Source organism: Euprymna scolopes, chromosome 1 (genome assembly GCF_053919585.1).
Source record: "Euprymna scolopes isolate OS-2025 chromosome 1, ASM5391958v1, whole genome shotgun sequence".
Taxonomy (NCBI): domain Eukaryota; kingdom Metazoa; phylum Mollusca; class Cephalopoda; order Sepiida; family Sepiolidae; genus Euprymna; species Euprymna scolopes.
This window is the reverse complement of record NC_136482.1, coordinates 100388394-100409701: the sequence shown is the minus strand read 5'-3', so window position 1 is coordinate 100409701 and position 21308 is coordinate 100388394. Positions and strand designations below refer to the sequence as shown.

At 34.3% G+C, this 21308-nt stretch overlaps 1 protein-coding gene and 1 pseudogene across 1 annotated transcript in view; both read right to left on the bottom strand.

Moving 5' to 3' along the window:
• Positions 1-21308, bottom strand: part of LOC145283560 (uncharacterized) — an 84681-nt gene that overhangs the window by 42124 nt on the left and 21249 nt on the right. The window contains exons 2-5 of the mRNA XM_080132452.1: positions 16000-16040; positions 4519-4568; positions 1777-1815; positions 1098-1124 (exon numbers count right to left, since the gene is read on the bottom strand). Coding sequence (XP_079988578.1) covers positions 1098-1124; positions 1777-1815; positions 4519-4564 — 112 coding nt within the window. The 5' untranslated portion in view covers positions 4565-4568; positions 16000-16040. The remainder of the gene's footprint in view (positions 1-1097; positions 1125-1776; positions 1816-4518; positions 4569-15999; positions 16041-21308) is intronic.
• LOC145284952 (5S ribosomal RNA) lies at positions 459-575 on the bottom strand (annotated as a pseudogene).

Below are 21308 nucleotides of genomic sequence, written 5' to 3'. Positions count from 1 at the left end.
GACGCTTGTTCCAACATAGATTGCCTTTGTTGTGATTATTCACAATTTCCTGGTTCATCACATATTCAAACAACTACTAATAATGCAGAGGAGACTGAGTTGTAAAAGGCTGATCAGCAGCACTTTAAAACACTAGTAAAGTCGATGAGGTTTTTATGGAGATGGAAAGCATTTCCTTTTTTTAAAGCAGTTTGGAATGTAGCTAAACTGTTATTCTTATATATATATATATATATATATATATATATATATATATATATATATATATATATATATATATATATATATATGCAGGTTCTTTCAGTCTTGGACAGACTATGGATACCCACGAAGGGTTGCTTGCGCGTGAAATTTTTGTGACAGGAAGTGCGCAATCTCCAACCACACCTCTCCTGAGACGACATTGTTAAATACCAGTGGCAAGTGAAGTACAGGACGACTGGAAACAAAGCAGAGAGCACATACAGCGCCTAGAATTCCCAAATGGTCACCCACCTGATACTAACCAGGCTCAACGTTACTTAACTTTGGTGATCTGACGAGAACCGGTGTGTCAACGCGATTATGCCGTATATATATAGCCATCCACATACAGTACTGTTTCGCTGTTTCACAACTCATCAGTGCTAGACAATCAACTATCTCAAGCCAGAATCGAAACCCGACGACAAACGACAGTCAGAGCTCCTAACCAATGCGCTATTCGGCTACTGCTATGCGGGCAGTGAATTAACAGTGTTTTGACACTGTCAAAATACCTAAGCTCAATTTGTTTACACAAAGCGCATCAAGGGATGTTCTAAAAGTAATGCCTCCTATTATTATTCCGTCCGAATAGATCAAATACGCTCATTACTTGAAAGGTTCATCTTGCAGATATTGACGGTATGAGACTCTAAGAAAGCAACCTCTATCATAGACGTACGTCAAAAGCAGAGATGCGTCATTGAATTCCATATAGGAGCCTATTCGTGACCACACACACACACACACACACACACACACACACACACACACAGCATTATTATATATATATATATATATATATATATATATATATATATATATATATATGAACAAGAGTAAGAAAAACATACCTGGTAGAACAGGAGGATGAAGATATGCTGAAATTGAAAAAAGTTTTAATGAGAAGTGGATTTCTTCAAAGCATCACAAAATATAATATCATGTACTGATATAAATAGAACAGGCACACGGCGATTCTAGGAATGAGAGTAGTAATTATATATTAAAACATAAAATCTAAAATGCCTGTATATACATACGTTATTTTAAATAGGAAAAAGTTTTTGAGTTTAAACATTTTTCTTCTTTATTCATAAGATTCATTCACCTTATTGCATAATGAAAGAAAAGGCAAGTGATGTCACTGCGAAAGTTAGATGATAACGGTCGTCTTCTTCAGAAGTAAAACGTCGAATGGTACGGACGTATAATAAGGGAACTAATAGGAACCCGGCTTTGAATGGAGCTGTGTATAAATAAAAACTGCTGTTTTTGAACTTCAGTTCCGGTCAAATAAAAGACTTCGAGCAGTTTATAAAAAGCTGCGTTATAGTGTTAACATCTTCTTGACCAAATGAAGATACAAGATGGCGCCCAGGAAACTCACAGGAGATGAGTGGAAGAAGAACTCCATTTATTCGTCTTTTGGCACGATAAACACCTGAACGATATATGAATGTACTGTATTTAATGTGTATTATTTGTAAGGTATGTGATGTAATAATAAATGAATGGTAATATGTTTCTTACGATTAGGTGGGTAAAACTGGGCACTGGAGACATCAGCAACTAAAACAACAAAAGAAAAATAGAATTGATATTTGAAGCTGTAAACAATGGATTAGTAGTTATTTTACAAGATACATTAATTTAATATTCAAAAAAGAATTACGCTTAAGTTGGAAATACAGAGTAGAACGATAAAATTATCGCCATAGAAAAGACGACATGATTTCATTTCCGTTTGATGAAAACCGGTTTTCATTTATTTCGTTGCAGACCATCTACGTTATGTACAAATCCCAAAAGCGATAGGAAACTTCTATCATGTCTGAAAGTGACACAATGTTCAACGAGCGAGATCGGATTTGCGCCACTGTACGAGGGGCGTGCAATAAGTAATGCCCCTGACCCACTTCCCATAGTAGTAGAGCAACGAAACTTGGCACAGTTATTAGTCTTTCTCTACATAGGAACCATCCACAGTTATGTATTTCTCCTATCGTTTGATGCAGCTCTGGAGACCGTTTTTGTAGAACACCCCAGGTTGGTCCTCCAACCACGACGTGACTTCAGAAATCAAGGCTGCATCATCTGGGAAACGCTTTCCTTCTAAAAACAAATTCATGGCTGGAGAGAGGTGAAAGTCAGAGGGTGCAAGGTCAGGAGAGTAGGGAGGATGGGGAGATTTCATAACCACATGCCCGTGCTTTGATGATCTTGCCCCGCCTCTTGATTTTGATAGCTTCCCTTAATTTCCTCAAAAGTTAAGCATAATAGGCTCCTGTAATTATGGTACCCTTTGCCAGGACATCTGTCATCACTACTCCGTCCTGGTCCCAGAAGACTGTGAGCATGACCTTGCCAGCGGAGGGCTACACCCTTGCCTTCTTTGGAGGTGGTGAGTCCAAGTGCTTCCACTGCATTGACTGGGCTTTGATCTCTGGATCATAGTGATGGATCCAGGTTTCATCCTGTGTAATCAGTCTTCTGAAAAACTTTGACTCATCTTGTTGGCACATCTCCAAATTCATCCTCGAGCACTCGACGCGTTCTCGCTTCTAGAATGGTGTGAGCAACCTGGGAATCCATCTGGCAGACACCTTATGCATATGCAAATGATCATGAATGATAGTTTCCACACACCCTGTACTAATCTTGACATCTTAGGCTATTAGTAATGCATCGATCTTCCAAAATGGCAGCCTCAACTTGACGGACAGATGCCTCATCAATGGCAGAAGGGGGGGGGCGACCAGGTCTGGGAGCTGTTTCCACAGACTCCCGGCCATGTTTGAATTCACGATGCCAGCGTTTTACTAGGTCATATGATGGGACATTATCACCATGAGTTTCTTTCATTTCATCAAAAGTCTCCTGTGGTGTGCGTCCTTTCAAATACAAAAACCGGATCACTATTCGACATTCAACAGGCTCCATTTCACACCTGACTCAGTCCAAACACCTGTAAAACAGAAACCACAATTATTTCAGAGCTGTAATTTGCCACATAACCGTAGAGATATAAATCATTGCACATGCAAAATTTCAGCTAGATCAGACAACTGGAAGTGGATCAGGGGCATTACTTATTGCACGCTCCTCGTACAGCTCATGCTCTCTACTGATCCAAGTTATGAAAACAGGACCACTGCCAGCACCATCAAAATGCATTGCTTAATTGCCACAAATAACAAGGATGTGCATAAGGTGATGAAAACAAAGTTTCCGGCCACGTTTATGGGTTCGGTGTGATTTCAAGTGAGGGCCACATCATGCCACCTCACATCTTCGAAGTCAGCTTAAGTCAACACCAAAGTGTACCTGGATATGCTGAAGAGTGTGATGATTCCCTGATGCAACCAGGTGGCCGCTGGCAGACCTTGGGTGTAGCAGCAGGACTTGACACCGGCCCACAAGTCCAAAGTGACCCAGGCTTGTCTTCAGAAGGAGTGCTAGGATTTTGTACTCTTCTCTCACTGGCCCCTTCCCCTCCCCAATCTGGGCTACTTCATTTGGTCATATGTCGAGAACATCACAAACATGACCTCCCACAACACTAAAGTCGCCGAGTATTCTGCCAAGCTCCCGCCGGCGTTTGTGGAAAAGGCATGCTTTCAGTTCCGGACCCATATCGAGGCGATGATTGAGGCTGAAGGCGGATACATTGAATAGATGTAAGCTCTATTAGATAATCAACCTGCCTGAATTGATTTTTTTTCAGTATTTTTTTTCAAAATAAAGCTGTAGTGTTGTTTCTTTAGAGCGATAATTTTATCGTTCCAACCTGTAGCATTTTCGTAGATCTTAATATTTAAAAATAACATTTCGTTAGTCTGTCATGCTTAAACTTGAAATAGCATTTTCGTTAATCTGTCACACTTAAATTCGAAATATTATTTTCATTGGTTTGTCATGCTTAAATGTCAAATAGCATATTCGTTGGCCTGCCATACTTAATAAAAATAGCATTTTCATTGTACTTAAATTTATATTCATTATACTTAAATTTGAAATAGCATCTTTATTGATGTGTCGCGATTAAGTTCAAAATCGTATTTTCATTGGTTTTACATGCTTAAGGTATAGATAAAATTTTCGTTGGTTTGTCACACTTAGGTTTGAAATAGTGTTTTCATTGGTCTGGCATGTTTAAGGTAGAAATAGTATTTTTGTTGCTCTGTCATGTTCAAGTTTGGAATAGGATTTCCGTTGCTAAATGCACAGATTGAATGGATGCATCTTAAGAAAATCTGCTGATGTTTTGCTTACATGTCAGGAGAGTCGCAACCAGGCTAAGGCTGGGAAACAGCATCATCGTCCTAAAACAAAAATGAAAGAATAATAGATTGTTGAGCATTATTGCATGAACGAAATTACTTCACATTATTATTTTAAATATACGGTGTGTCATCGAAGAAGTAAAGATCTGTTGCATCTATGCAATAAAAATAAAACATTTTCGTATATAGCTTGCGCATTCTATGCAAAGAATTCTCTGCATAGAGTTCTTATTTACTTGTCTCGTCACGAGAGTAGAGTTAGATACCAAGGTCGTTTTGTAATGTGGAGAAAGGAACAAAAATAAAAAAAAATGTCTCAGTCGTGACGGATTTCTCTTCCACTTACTGAGTACAAAAAATTTAAGTGTAGTATCAGAACAGATACTACACTTTTATCTTGGCCCATAGAGTTACCAGTCGACGATAAGTCATTGACTACCGGCATGACATGAGACGGGTTTTTTGACATCTCCTGGCCCTGCTCCCTATTTGTTTTGGATACTCATAGGAGGTTCACCCTCCCAGACTTTTCCTTCTCCCTTTGCGAAGGGGTTAGTTTACGGCCATTTACTTGAAGCATCCTTACCAGGTAATGTCAATGTGGCTGCTCAGGTATATTTTTCGAGGGACAAGGTTGTGCTACCTGCTGTGCGCAGGCCTGCCATCCACAACTTCCGGCCTTGTGTCACATCTTTTCTAGATGGGCGAAAGGTAAATAACCTTGTATATTCCCAGGCGGCATATGCTCTCAAAGTGATATATATATATATATATATATATATATATATATATATATATATATATATATATATATATATATAACTATTTAATTTACTCACATAAAATTAATATACGAAAGTATAGATTTATGCGTAAACTCTAAGTATATACTTCAAAAGTGCTCAATACGTAGGTAGAGCTAGTTAGTAAGTTATAAAATGTATATGGCGATTAAGCTACACTGAATATTCCGCGTTTCATCCACTCTAGGACTCTTCAGGCTTATGCGCGAATTCTGTGGTTGTTTGTCGTTTTTATATGTGCATCTGTTTGTCGTTTTTATATGCGCATCTTCTATAGAAGATGCGCATATAAAAACGACAAACAACCACAGAATTTGCGCATAAGCCTGAAGAGTCCTAGCGTGGATGAAACGCGGAATATTCAGTGTAGCTTAATCGCCATATATATTTTATACCTTACTATATATATATATGTATATATATAGTATACATTTTATAACTTACTATATATATATATATATATATATATATATATATATATATATATATATATATGAAAAATGTTTTATACGGTGAGTGACGGAGGATAACCTTGGAGTGCATTGGATAGAAGCGGAAGAATAATTCTTTGCAGGTTAGCTAAACCATATGACTTAAAAAAAAATGTGTTATGAATTCAGTTGCTGCGAGAATTTGATTACTCGTACGACCTAATAAACATTTGGTTCTTAGATATTTAATTACAACAGGTGGGGATGGTCAAACCAGAAGCAATTCTTCGTTAAAATAATAAACCCCCAGTAGCATATACTTTTATTACAAGCATCTATCTCATTCTTCATATATTTCAATTGTATATCCTTAATCTCATTTGAATGTTCTAATTATTTACATGTCGTTTGTTATAACCCACAAATATACAATGACTAATATATATATATATATATATATATATATATATATATATATATATATATATATATATATATATATATATATATATATATATTAGGGCCGTTCAAAAACTAATACTTCATATTTTTTAACTAAAAAATTTGAAGGACTACTCATTAAAACGAGTGACCTATTGTGTTCCAGAATTTTTTTTTTTTTACATAATCACCACTATTCTCAATACGCTTTTGCCAGCAATGAACAAGAGCCTTGATACCTCGATCGTAAAAGTCCCTGACGAGGCGGTCCATTTTTTTTTTTTTTGCACGGCTGCAATTACGGTGTTCTTGTCGGGGAAATCCTAACCACGTAATGCGTCATTCATAGATTCGAACAAGTCTGACGGTGCCATGTTGAGACAATGCGATGGGTGACATATCACCGTCCAGCCGAACTTTGTCACACATTTCGTAGTCTTCAAACTTGTGCATGGCCTGGCGTTGTCGTGTTGCAAATGGAATACTTCATTTCCCTGACCTTACTAGGACAATCCGGGCCTTCAGTTTTGTCAACGTTTCAGTTTCAAGAAATCCAGGAGGATGATACCTTTCCTGATCCAGAAAAAGGTGCATATCACTTAGCCTGCAGATCTCTGCATCTTGAGCTTCTTTGTAGGGAAGCGTGATTTGTATAATTCCCTTGACTGCCGTTTTGACGATGGCTCGTAGTAATGACACTACATCTCATCACTAATGACGATGCGGTCTAAATATCCATCACATTCGTCTTCGTACTGATTCAGCAAATTCAGATAGACACCCAACCGGTGGCTCTCTTGGTCCTGCATGAGCATTTGAAGAACCTGCTTCACACATATTTTTATGTATCCTAGGAATGGCAATATTGTTTCCAGTCCATTGACGCCCACATTTAACTCTACATAAATTTCATTCACAGTTATCCGCCGATGAGTGCGGGTGAGGTGGTCGAGACGCACAGTGAATTCTGGGGTGGTCGATGTGCATAGACGTTCAGAGCACCGTTTTTCACTCACATTTCATTCGACACTCTTAAATCGATGCACCCATCTCCTAACTTTTCTGACATCAATTGCATCAGCTTTGTAAATGCTCAATAGGTGCCGATAGATGTAAATCGGTTCCATTTTTTCTGCACGGAGGAATTTATTGACGCATCCATGCTTCTTATACACGTCCATGACAAGAGTTTCTTTCTTAGCGTCTTACATCTTAATATTTGCAACAGAGAAATGAAACTTAAAGGGAATGAATGCATGTTCAATTATCATAAGAATTCAATTTTCAATTCCTTCTGACCCATTCGGGTGAAATAAAAATAGGAGGTATTGTTTTTGGAACGACTCTCGTATATATATATATATATATATATATATATATATATATATATATATATATATATATATATGTATACAGTAAAACCCCGGGGTGCGGCATTAATCCGTTTCGGGGTTAGGATCATAAAGTGAAATCACCGCAAAATTTTATACAGTAATATTTAAAATTAGTAACAAAATACAGTACAGTATATAAAACACATGTATATAATAAAATAACATTATAAATAACACCGTAAGGCGGGGCAAATACTGTAACCAATGCTGGAAAAACATCGTATTCCATATCGTAAGCTGAAAAAACCGTATCCTAGAGCCACTGTATCACGAGGTTCTAGTATATATATATATATATATATATATATATATATATATATATATATATATATATATATGAAACGAGAGCGAGAGAAAGACATAGACCAAAGAGTAGCATCTTCTTTATTAATAGCTATGTAAAGATATACTATTACTGTTATTATAATATATAAGTTTATCAATGTTTGATTCTCTAGCACTTGTTCTCTATATATTTACAATAATATTCACATAGAATAATTATATATATATATATATATATATATATATATATATATATATATATATATATATATATATATATATGCATATTTATAAATTTATATTATGGATGGTTTTCCTGGAATCAATCACCTGCTGAGTGATTAACTTAATTTTTTGTATATATCATATAACAATTTGAAACGCTCACACATCTACCTGAAAACACTCACTGTGATATATTGTCTTCGCTGTCAATATAGTCACACACCTAAGGCGTTTACTTACTTATGGGATATTCCCGTTTGCAGCTAATATTTGCTTGTGGTTTTAATACAATTATTTTATTTCTGAGAATCTACTGAGTTTGTTTCTATTGGTCACGTGCCTTCGACTGAATTAAGAAATTATTTTATTTTTGGCAATCTATCATGCTGATTTTTTTTATTCGGCCAGGTGTGTGTCTTTTTCAAGTACGTCTATTTCTGATAATTTTTTTTGGTTCACCCGTCCTATATATTTAACATTAGAGCGTCTAGGCTTTTGTTTTTGCGTAACCAGAAGGTAAAACATACTCAATTATTTTAGGACTAATACTTTTCAATAAATCTCGGTAAGGAAACTTGGAGTTGAAATCGGACGCTGTGTGGTAGTTGAGTTGGTGGTAAATTCGAGAGGCATATGGCATTGTGCTTATTTTGATAGTTCCATACAGTAATATAGACAAGTTGAATACTAATTCTATATTATATTTCTCTTGGTCTGTCTGTCTGTACGTTCAACTTTTTCTAGGAAACTATTGAATCTATCTGGTTGAAATTTTATATAAATCTTTGTTATGATAAGGTGCAGCGAACTAATTATGTACAATGCAATCCATTCAATACACAATTAGGGATAAATAGGGATTAGTATTTAATGCAGAAACGAACAAAAATTTAACCATATTTAACCATGAATTCGGCATAAAGCACTCATTCTAAGTCAACGGGCTATAACTTTTGCCCATTTTAGCAAAATGCATATATATATATATATATATATATATATATATATATATATATATATATATATATATATATATAAATGTAAAAGTCTCTTTGTTCGTAACCGATAATCTAAATAACCATTAGACCTATTGCTTCAACATTTTAGTATAGTATTTTCGTCATAAACATGCGTGTTTTTATAAATCTCTTTTCAATTATAATATTATACTTAGTTTTTTTTACATATGGGTCACCACTTACCAAGGCCCTTAGGCCACTCGGAGATAAGGGTTACTGAATGTACAGTAGCAAATGGGATAATATAGTAATCGTTAGTAGTGAAAATTTCGTAAATTAGATTACTTAAGGGGACGGTTCACCAAGAATTTTTTACGAAGGACTTGAAGACAACCAAATTGTAATCAGATGGAAAATAGACAAACAGAAGAGAGTTCCACAGGCGTGCAGTTCTAAGAAAGAAGCTTTGTTTATGGAATCTATGTTTAGGTTTAGGCACAGATAAAGAGTGGGGAAAATTTTTGACAGTGGTTTTAAACTAGACGAGTGTTTTCCGTGAAAGTTTGGCGAGGGGGAACCATAGATTGGAGTGCAGACGAGTATTTGCCATGGAAATGAAAATAAAGCAGAGATAGGTTCGCAACGTCTCTTCTATGGGAAAGAGGTTTCAGGGAAGAGAAAAAGGCATCCTCACTAAGCTACGAAGCCTATTTTGAACTCTGTCAAAGCAGGATAAGCTGCTTCTAGTAACTCCTGCCCAGATATGGAAACAATACTCCATCCTTAGACGTACTTGGATTTTATACATATAAAGAATTGCATCAGCAGTGAGATATTTAGTGGGGCGATAGAATGATCCCAGGTTTTCTTTGTAACGATGTTTCATTTTTTTTATATAGGGAAATATCACCGCCGGTGATTTATCAGTCACGTGACATCACTAAAAGAGACTTTCAGTCAACATCAGCATCTCGCTAAATGTAAACAGAATTTGTTTACAATATGGGTAGATTAGAAATGTTGCACAAATTTTAAATGGGTAAAATTTAATTACGTGATTATTGATAATGTAATCATGTGATTAAAATTTAATTTAAATTAACCACGTATGGTCGTTTTCCTGTCAATTGTTCATTGAAAATGGATATTAGCAGTTAAGAGGACCATTGTAAATCAGCGGGTGGTACAGTGGGAGATGAGGTGGCTGGTTACTTTTAATGCATCTAAAACTAAGCTCCTATCTTTACATCATCAACGCTCTAATCCTCATCTGGCATCAATTGAAATGGGTGGCTCTCGTCTAGGGGAAGCTCCATGTTTTGATAAGCTTCTGAGCTTCACCTTTACTCCTGACCTGAAATAGAACACGTACATCAAGTCAGTTGCCAAGGTCGCTGGAAAGATGGTACGATCCTTCTACCGCCCCAGGAGATATCTCAATCTCTGATGCAATTCTCTATCTGTATAAAAGCCAAGTACGTCCAAGGATGGAGTACTGCTGCCACATCTGGGCAGGAGCTGCTAAAAACAGCCTATCCTGCTTTGACAAGGTACAAAATAGGCTTCGTGGCCTAGTGGGTGATGCCCTTTTCTCTTCCCTGCAACCTCTCTCCTACAGGAGAGACGTTGCAAGCCTGTCTTTATTTTATCGTTACTACCATGGCAGGTGCTCGTATGAACTCAAATCTCTGGCCCCCCTCGCCAATCTTTCACGATAAACACCCGTCTAGCTGAAACCACTGTCAAAATTTTCCCCACTCCTTATCTGTGCCTAAATTAAAACGTAGATTCCATTAACAAAGGTTCTTTCTTAGAAGTGCACGCCCGTGGAACTCTGTTTCGGTTGCCTGTTTCCCACCTGATTACAACCTGGATGTCATCAAGTCCAATGTAAACAAATTCCTGATGAACCGCCCCCTTAAGTAAGACACTTTATCAAATCTCCAACACTAACGTAATGTAGACACAATAACTCTTATCCCCGAGTGGCTTCCGGGTCTTGATAAGTGATGATCACCTTCTAAAAAAATATTTTGACTATTCAGGAAATTAAAGATTTAAATGAAATTTGACGTATATTTGGTCAGTGACTAATGAAATTCCTTTTTTCAGTCAACTAAATTATTTAGAGTGAAATGAGTTTAGGAATTTATATCCAAACCTAAATATTATTTTTACTTAAAAAATAACGTTAATACACTAAGTTATAACAAGTTTCGTCGTGAAACCACTACAAACTTTTATATCAACTTACATGATATTAGAAACTGAGCGACACCTAAAAATCTTTAAATATTGAATTTTTAGTATTAAAACAAATTTGCAGAATCTGGTGGCCGAATGTCAAATCTGCTGAAAATAATGAAAAAAAAAAGAAGCAAAACAAACAAAAAACAAAAAAACAAAAAAACAACAAAAAACAAAAAAAAACAAAAAAAAAACAAACAAAAAACGAAAGAGCCTTTCCCAACCATATGGGCAATAATTTGGTTTACTGTTTCCATTGAGTGTCTCCATTCAGGGAGTCGATTAGTATTAGAAACTGAGCACCCCTTAAAAATCTTTGAATATTGAATATTTTGCATTTTGATTAAAATTTGTAAGTTTGCAATCGTTAAGAATCCGCTCAAAAAATTATGCCGAGTGTTGTTCAAATGTTGACATTTTTTGTTTTTTGTATAAAAAAAATGTAATTTTAAGATTATTTCTTGGATGATAGGTGTATTTTTTCTGTTTATTTTTTAACATCTGTTGACAAAAAATAATTGTAAATTCTCTTGAAAAGCTTTTCTGTTCTTTCACCTAACAATTTGTGGTTTTCATAAAATCATTCATTTTTTCTTATAAAAAACTCTGTTTACAAAAAAAAAACATAAAAAAACAAAAAAAAAAACGTTTACTGCCAATTTTCTTTAAAAACATAAACAGAAAGAAAAAAAAACAGAAAGAAAAAAACTTTCACCTAACAATTTACGGTAAAAATTCCTTTTCTTGATAAAAAAAACAACTTTTGTTGATAAAACTTTGCAAAAAAAAAATACAAAAAAAAAAATAAAAAATAAAAAAACATCATAATAATGAATAAATAAAAGTAAATAAAAAATACAAAATGCAAGTTTTCTTGGGGAAAATAAATAAATATATATTCAGTAAATTTACAGTAGATTTTTGTTAGTTTTTTTTATTTATTTTATTTCTATTTTTCCAGTTTGTTTGTTTTGAAATTCGTCTGCATCTGTTACTTTGCTCGACTTAATCCGGTGACTGCTGGTCGAGCCCGAACCATAATTGATGAAAATCCCGAGGGTCCGGGTCAAATTCTGCAAGAATACCAAAAAATATATACGGGGTGTTCATTGTACAGGTCGGCTGATAAAAAAGGTGCTTCTTCATTATTGTAGCGAAATTGGTCAGCCGAAAAATTGATATTTGATTAAAAAAACATGATAACTACTTTCATTTTTGTCAATTTCAACAATAAGCAATGTTATCTATTTAATTGTCATGTCACAGTTATTTCAGTCTTCCATGATTCAACGAAAAAATGATTTCGGCTATGTTTATATTGTCACGTTACATGTGACGCAAACACAAGAGAAATAGCTAAAATTTCTAAAACTAATAAATAATTAATTTCTACCTTATCGGTTGTCGTAAGTTCTGGATATTTTCATTACTGTTCCATGACAATTAAGTAGATACTATTGGTTTCATTTGAAAATCAATATTTCGATTTTCGAATTTCGTTATAATAACGAGGAAGCACCAAAATGTTTACGAATATTCTCATTAATTATATTTGAAAGCAATATATTTTCCCTAAAAAATGTGCGAAAATAAGGGTATTTATTTGAATAAAAAACAAATTTACCAAACTATTTACTTTTCTTTACACTCCATTTTCTTTCTTTCTTCATTCTGAATTATCATTGGTCTCCTACTTACTTGGTTGGTTTATTATTTAAACAGTTTTCTTTTCAATTTTTCTATCGATTTATTTTTGAAAAAACACTATACTTTCAAACAAAAAGAAAATCGGCTAAATTTATAAATTTACGAGATTTTCCAGTGCGTGATCGCATACATGTCTACAGTAAAATTAAACCCTCATCTTTTCCTCTCTGTTAACTTCGGGAAGAACGGACAATAATAACCATTAATAAGGCTCAGGGGCAATTTTTAAATTTGTGTGACTTTACATTTACACCATGGACAAGTATATGTTGCGTGTTCTACAGTCGGAAAATAAGACAAGCTCTACATCTGCACAGAAAAGGGGACACCTCAAAAGATTGTGTATCCGCAAATATTGAGAACATAAACACAAAAAACATACATTTTGTCTTTTTTGTGTTCCATTTAAACAAACTGAGCCACAGCAACACATGGCTGGGTGAATCTCTCTCTCTCTCTCCCTCTCTCTCTCTCTCTGTCTCTCTCTCTCTCTCTATATATATATATATATACAGGGGCTCGACAATATTTTTGGACACTTTAGTATTCGACTTTCGGAGTACCATATAGTGGCGAAATTCTTTCAATAGAATAACATAAGCATATAAAATAAAATAATAAATAAATAAATGTAATAAAAATGGAAGGAAATCGATTAGGTAAGGAAAAATATCTAATTTTCATCATTTTTTTACAAAACACACGCGACATTATTTTTCGGACATCGTTAAAAAACTGATAATAGTCTGTAATATCACCTTTCTTCTCAATAACTTTTATCAATCTCTCTTTATAATGATCAAACATATGCACAATAACATCTCTATGTGTTTCTATTAGTTGTTTTGGGGTATCTAGTATCCGTTCCCATAGTTGAGTCTCTTTCGTTATTTCATGTCCATCATAGACAAGTTGCGCAAGCATTTCCCAAACATTTTCCATTAAATTTAGATCTGGGCTTTTTGCAGGCCATTCCAAAGTAGTCATATTCATTTTAGCTATCCATTCTTTCATGAGTTTTGACACATGGATGCTGCAATTGTCTTGCTGTAGAACGAAATCCTTCCCCATCTCTCTTCTTATCCTTGGTAGGCCTTTCTCGTTCAGCAACTGTTTGTAGCTTTCGCTGTTCTGCTGTCCTTTTAGCCACTCCAACCATATATTTCCATTAGCAAAGATCATACCCCAAACCATAACCTCTCCTCCCATCTGTCGTTTGTTCAGTACAACAGGCTCAGCCTTCTCGGCCAAGTACATCATTCATCGGGCCCATCAAACTTGAAAGGTTTCTCATCAGTAAATATAACCTCAAAGTCAACATGCTTTGTTAACCACCTTTTAGCACACTCCAGTCTTGCTCCTTTGTGTTTCTTTGTTAGTGTAATTTTTTTCTTAGCCTTTGCATACTTCAAACCAATCCTATGCAGCGTTCTTTGTACTGTTCGAACGTGTACATCCAATTCACATTTCTCCTTCATTTTTCTTGCTGTAACTTTTTCTCCAGATGTTAAAAGCTGTGTAACGGCCTTCTCCATTCTCCTTTCAGTCCTCTTGCCAATTGATCTTTTCCGTCCTCTCTTCTTTTTCCGCTCGACGTTTGTCTTCAGCATGCATTCGACCGTTGATTTTGACAGCTTAAATCCATGGCGATCTTTCTGATGCTGAGACCATCTTCCCGCTTCTTGCGTGCCAAACAAACGACTTCTTTTGAATGCATTTTACATCATTAAACTTAATTGTTTTGCCAGTAGAATAGAACAGATAATTGATTCTAATGATGAGAACTAAGTGTACAAGCAGAAAATTTGCATACAGCAACGTATACATGAACATATCTCTTAATAAAATAGGATTTTTCGTCATGTCCGAAAAATAGTGTCGAACAAGTTTTAGCAAAAATCACAAAAACTAAAATTATCAAAGCCAAAATAAAAAAAATGATTACGATAAAAGAAGGAACAAGCAACATCACCTGTTCTTTCTTTTATCGAAATCATTTTCACTCCACAACTACGCACTTACAATCTCAAAAGTTTTTGGCACGGAGAACCACCTTAAAATCCTTTTTTGAAAGTGTTAAAAAATATTGTCGGTCCCTAGTATGTATATATATATATATATATATATATATATATATATATATATATATATATATATATATATATATATATATCTTTATTCGATTGGCAAAATTTTAGAATAATTATAAAGAAGTGAACCATCGCGTAAATTCAATCAACTAAAATAAGATGGAAAACGGGGTGAGGAAAAGGAAAAAAAAATGGGGCAAGTTACATGTAGCAAATGTACAATTCGATAAAATAAATAAGTCGATTAAAAACAAGATCGTTAAAATACACCCGAAGCGCTTTTCGTTCAGACTAACTTTTCAAGGGTATAAGCCTGAAAATTATTATTTTTTAGAATATTTGGTAGTGGTATGGAGTAAGAGCGGAGAGGAGGTTTAAAAAAAAAACAAAAAAAAAAACTGTGACTACCCAAATAATTCTAATTGAAGCCGGAGGTTTCTCTGCTTGCACAAAGTAGGGAGGCTGGCAATGATGGCAAGTGCTTCGAGGACAGACAGGTGGAACTTTGTACGTCCTCGGTACAAAACAGAAAAACACTCCGGAGAGAAAACAAGACCGCACTCCTTTTTATCGACCAAGTGTTGGCCGATGGACGATTCTATCAGTTGAGATTTTCTGGTGGTAGGTTGATGATCTCGGATGAAACGGGGAACATGTTGGGCGATTCTGACCTGAAGACGCTGGGTCGTCTTGCCAATATAGACGGCACCACACCGATATTGAAATTTATAAATAATATTACTTGATGGAGGTGGAAATAATCTTCTAATATATATAAGGGCATAAAAGTTTGCAAAGAACTACCACCATAGAATCACTACTGATCAATAGCCTTTATGAAAGGAACGAAATTGTTCTCATTCTCAAATAACGTAAAGATTTACTCACTTTATAATGAAGAATAAAGCTCCAGGACCATCAAAATGAAGCTGAAAAAGAAAAAAAATCACGAACTGTATTTCTTCTCTTTAGGGCATTTCACAAAATGAGCGTCGTAATTTTGTGAGCAGTAACAAAAACTGACCCAAAGTAAAAAAAAAAAAAAAAAAAATGAAATGTTAATCGGTAAAAAAAAAAAAACCCAACCCCCCACAATAAAAAACAAAAAACAAGCAAACAAAAACAATTATTCGTTTGGAATTTACAAGTCAGAGAGCTTCCAGATCTCAAAGAAAAACATCGTCTTATCTTTCGCTCTGTTCAAATTGATAACAGGGCAAAGCTATTTTTCACTAAAAGATATACGACTCGAAGACAAGCGGCGACCGACTCTTCTTATTTCATTACTTTCTTTACTGCAACACTGTTTAACTTTTGGCAACATATACCCAACGGTGTGGATCACTCAAATATATTATATTCTATTTATCAAAAGGATTTTTAAAATAATAATTTAACGAACGATTTCATTATGAATTGTTATAGAAATTTATCTTTATAGTAAATGCGAATATTAGCTTCTTAATAATTGATTAAACTATTTGTTAACGCAATGGAATTCAAACAAATAACTAGCCGGGAGACTTTATGTTGCCCAGGATTGAATGATGATCAACGAATGTTTCACATTTCCATATTTTTATTGTCATCGAAATCGGCGAAATCGCCCATTTTTAATCAAATCCATTGATTGCCTGCTCTAGTTGTGGACCAATCGCAGCGCATCGGGAGGAAGCTTCAATGCCTCCCCGCAGTGTCTTAGTCCACAATACATTGTAGTCTACATTGCACTGTAAAGAAACTATGGATTTTTTATAAACTTATTTTTTTTATATATAATGGCTTGCATTAAAGTTTTAAATGCAAAAGTCAAGTATCATGGTTCAATTCTGCTCTAAATAGAAACATTTATTTCGGACGCGCCCCTGTCATATCAAAGCATACTGTTGATTTTTCTGCCCTACCTTTCTGCTTGTGTAGTGATAATGGTTTGAATTTAAGTTTAAAATGAAAAAATCAAGTATCATTGGTTCAATTGTGCTCTAAACAGAAACATTCATTTCGAACGCACCCCTGTCATATAAAAAAAACCCACTGTTTACTTTATATGCTGGATATTTCTGCTTGTGTGGTGATAAAACTTCTCAAGTGCGCTTGTTATATTAGGCTGTACAAGGCGTTAACCGTGGTCAAAATCACCTGCTCCTTCTTTTATCGGATTTTTTTTGATCATCGAAACTTATCGAAGACATTCCGATGCAAAGCCTATCTAGACATCAAACAAGAGACAAACTTATCGAGATGCATATTTGCGTGAAATGTCATAAAAATTGGCCCAGCTGTTTCGGAGTCCATAGGAAACAAATTCACACACAGAGATACAAAGTTTCTTTTTGTATGATAGTAGATAGATAGATAGATAGATAGATAGGTAGGTAGATAAATAGATTAGAATTATATTATTTATTCTTATTTATTTAGTGTTATTTAGTTTTGCATTTATGTATTACAATTTTTTTTACTGATCACTTTATTTTTATATTTGATAAAATATGATTTTATATAGTTTTTAATGTGATGTGAACCAATACCTTATTAAGATTGTAAGATTATACTTTAAAATCGTATGGAGACAGATTCTAAAATTATCTAAAGTACATCAAAGAAGTAGAACAAGCTTCAAATGACGCCACGTCCGAGGTCACTGGGAATTTATTTTGTAGCATTATGGAGGTTAGAATGCGAAGAATTAGCATATAACCCTTTATTCCCTAGTCTCCCCTGATTGTATTTTATATGTTACTAGCGTTACATACCTAGATTTTTCCATGTGGAGATATATTGTTGGTCGGAAGGTGTTTTATAAAAAAAAAAGTTAAACATAGCCGTGTTAACTATTTTTGCCTTGAAAGAAAAATTAAAATAAATGCCAGAACAATGGTGCTTTTTTTTAAAAACTTCTACCTTCATTAAGAATTTGTAAGATGCGGTCAAGTATTAAAAACCGTTTACACGGTGGTGTTACTAAAATACTATGTTGCTTACAAGCGGCTGTAAAAGGGTAAATGGATTTAACGAATCGAAACAAAATAGAATTATGTTAAAGAAGCGAATTTCATTAAATCTTTGAAAATACTGATAAAATATTTATTTAGATGGCTAAACAAGTTAAAAAAAATGCATTCTTCACTCATTGATATGTTCTTTTATTTTTGTTTTATAAACGAAAAAATAAAAAGAAAGAAAATGAAAACGTATAAATATACTAATATGAAAGAGCCATTAACGGAAACGATTAACAAAATGCCATTTTCTGGCACATATTAGATTTCAAGCACACTTTCAATATTACCCAAACCACACCAATAAAAACCAATTCACTACTGATTAAGTCAGCTATAATTTCCTATTCTAACCACATGATCAAACAATGAATAGGTTTCTACATGCCACATAGTTTTGTTGAAGTTATAGCACGATAAATCAACATTAATTTAGACAATGGCTAAAAAAATAAGAAAACAAATTTTTGCTTTCTCAAACCACGTGACCATACTTGAGAATAGCAACATGCTTGTATTTTCGTTAATGTTTCTCCGTCACTTATTTTGATGTCTACATGGCATAAATGCTATCTCTTCTGTTCTCTCTTTCTCTTTTCCTGTTTTGATTTTGTTTCCTACTCAACAAATAAGTATACATTAAAAAAAAAATCATTTGGACATGCTTCTCTTTCTTCGTTTATCTCTTCTTTCTTTATTTCTATTAATATTTTATATCTTCTTATTTCTCTGCTTTCAATTTTGTAAACGAAGACGAACTATCAACTATCATTATATTGGGTCAGTATGCATATTATTTTATTTTTATTTTCTCTTTCTACATTTATACAGATGACTATATTTTACATTGTCTATGCCTAAACGACGTTGCCTTAGGATCGTTTTCACCGCTCTTTTTGTTTCGCTTTTTAACGTCTGTTCTTTTTAAGTACGTTTTTCAAAGTTAACTTAAATAATTACATTATCAATTGGCGCTAAAATTCTTAATTGAACCAAATTATTATAAAATCAAAACTAATGTTCTTCAGGCGATGGTGTTTACATGATATTTTGCCAAGAATTTGAAAATGAAATAAAATGACTTTCTATTCGACATTTTAAATTGAAATTTTCTTCAAATTTCGAATAATCGCTAAATAAATTATGACTGCTCAACATTTAAAAGATGATAAACTAGAATCGAACTCATATTTACCACGTTAGAAAACTACTGCGTTATCGACAGTGCCACCACGTCAATCCCATGGATACATATACGATACGATTCAGTCTCAAAAGACAATGGATACCCCCTGTAAGGGTAGCTGCATGTGTAATTGTGAAGCAAGGGTTGCGCAAGGCCAACCACATCTCTCCTGAATCGGCACTGCTCGAATCCAATGGCAAAGAAAAGTGCTGGACTGGAAACAATCTCGAGACAAGTTGGTTGGTTGTTTTTGTTTTACAGCATATCAACCCTTTTCAGGTTATTTAATGGCGAATCCAGTTATTTTAGAAATAGTATTCATGTTGCAACCAGTTAGTTTGCAGAAGGTTTTTGTATCTTGAATCCCTAATTTGTAGTGTTTGGTTTGGTTGTTTTATAGTGAATTTTATTGTCTTTGTTCTTTGCCCTGCAGAACATGAATGAGGTTTGCAATGGGTCAGTGAAAAGGGTTACAGTGTTAATGTTTGGTACATTTTAAGCAAGGAAAACCAGCCAAGAACCGAGGGAGATAGAGAGAAAAAGGGGAAATGGGAAGAAGGAAAAGAGAGAGAAGGTGGGTTGTTGTTTTTGTTTTCTGATTTTGCAGAACATAATTAAGTTTTGCAAAAGGAAGTAGAAAAACAAAAAGCATCAATGTTAAGTGCATTTTGTCTAAGGAAGCCAATATCTTCAGACAGCCTGGTCTGATAGCACCATTGAGACAAGCTGAGGACACATACAGCACCTGGAATTCCCAAATGACCATCCATTTTAGTACCGACTAGGCTCAACGTTGTTTAACTTTATTTAACGGTAACCGGTGTGTCGACGTGAATTATGCCATAAAAATATTATGTCGAATACATATGCTACAAAGAATTTAAATGCGAAAATATTCAACTTTTGTTCGGTGAAAAGAAACAATATCATTTATTTATTTATTTATTTATTTATTATTATTATTATTATTATTGTTGTTGTTGTTGTTGTTATTATTGTTATTATTGTTATTGTTGGTGTTATAATTATTATCATTATTATTATCATTATTATTATTACAAAACATATTATTGAGGTCAATCACGCATCTCTCCATAAAGCTTTTTTACGTCTTAGAATGGTGTCATTGAATTCCCACATCCATAATCGGATGTCAGATTAACAGAAACAAATATCACACTAAACATGTGTAATCTATATATTAATACGATAACGTGTGTGTTATCTTGTGTGTCACGCTTAGATCTTTTTTCTTCCGATTAACTGTCGTATTATTGTTATGACCCTCCATTTCTTGTAATAAATAATTTTACCAAGAATTCTTCATAAGTTTTGGTTTTGGTTTCACACACACACACACACACACAAGCACACACACACACACACACACACACACACACACACACACACACACACACACACACACACACACACACACACACACACACACATATATTTGCTAACCGATTCAAATTAATTTTACATTTTGTATGGTCTTTATTTTCTTTTGTTTGTATATTTATTATTATATATTTATTAATTTAGTAGATGTAAGAATATATAGCGATAAAGATATCCAGATAGTGTAAATAAGTTTATTAAATATGGTAGTAAATTAGTATTAACAATATAACACAACACACGCACGCATACACACTCAAACACGAAACCAAACTGACACGGACACGTATTTTGTGATTTCAAAAACAAACTATTTATTTTCAAACACAATAAAGTACTGAAGATTGAAAGAAGCACGTCCACCGATAAACAAGAGCAGACAGTCTTAAGATGTATCTATCCAGTCTGAAAAATCTATTTTAAGAACTAAGCGGGACAAAATCATTGGCAGACCTATACCTTCATAGAGGTAGCTAGACGCATCTAAATGTGTTGTTTTATGGTCAAGTCTGGCAGACCTACGAAATGATATTTCAAATTTAAGTTATTTTTGTCCTTTACTCAAATAAATATGCTAATTCTTATTAAAGGGCTTCATTCCTTTTTTT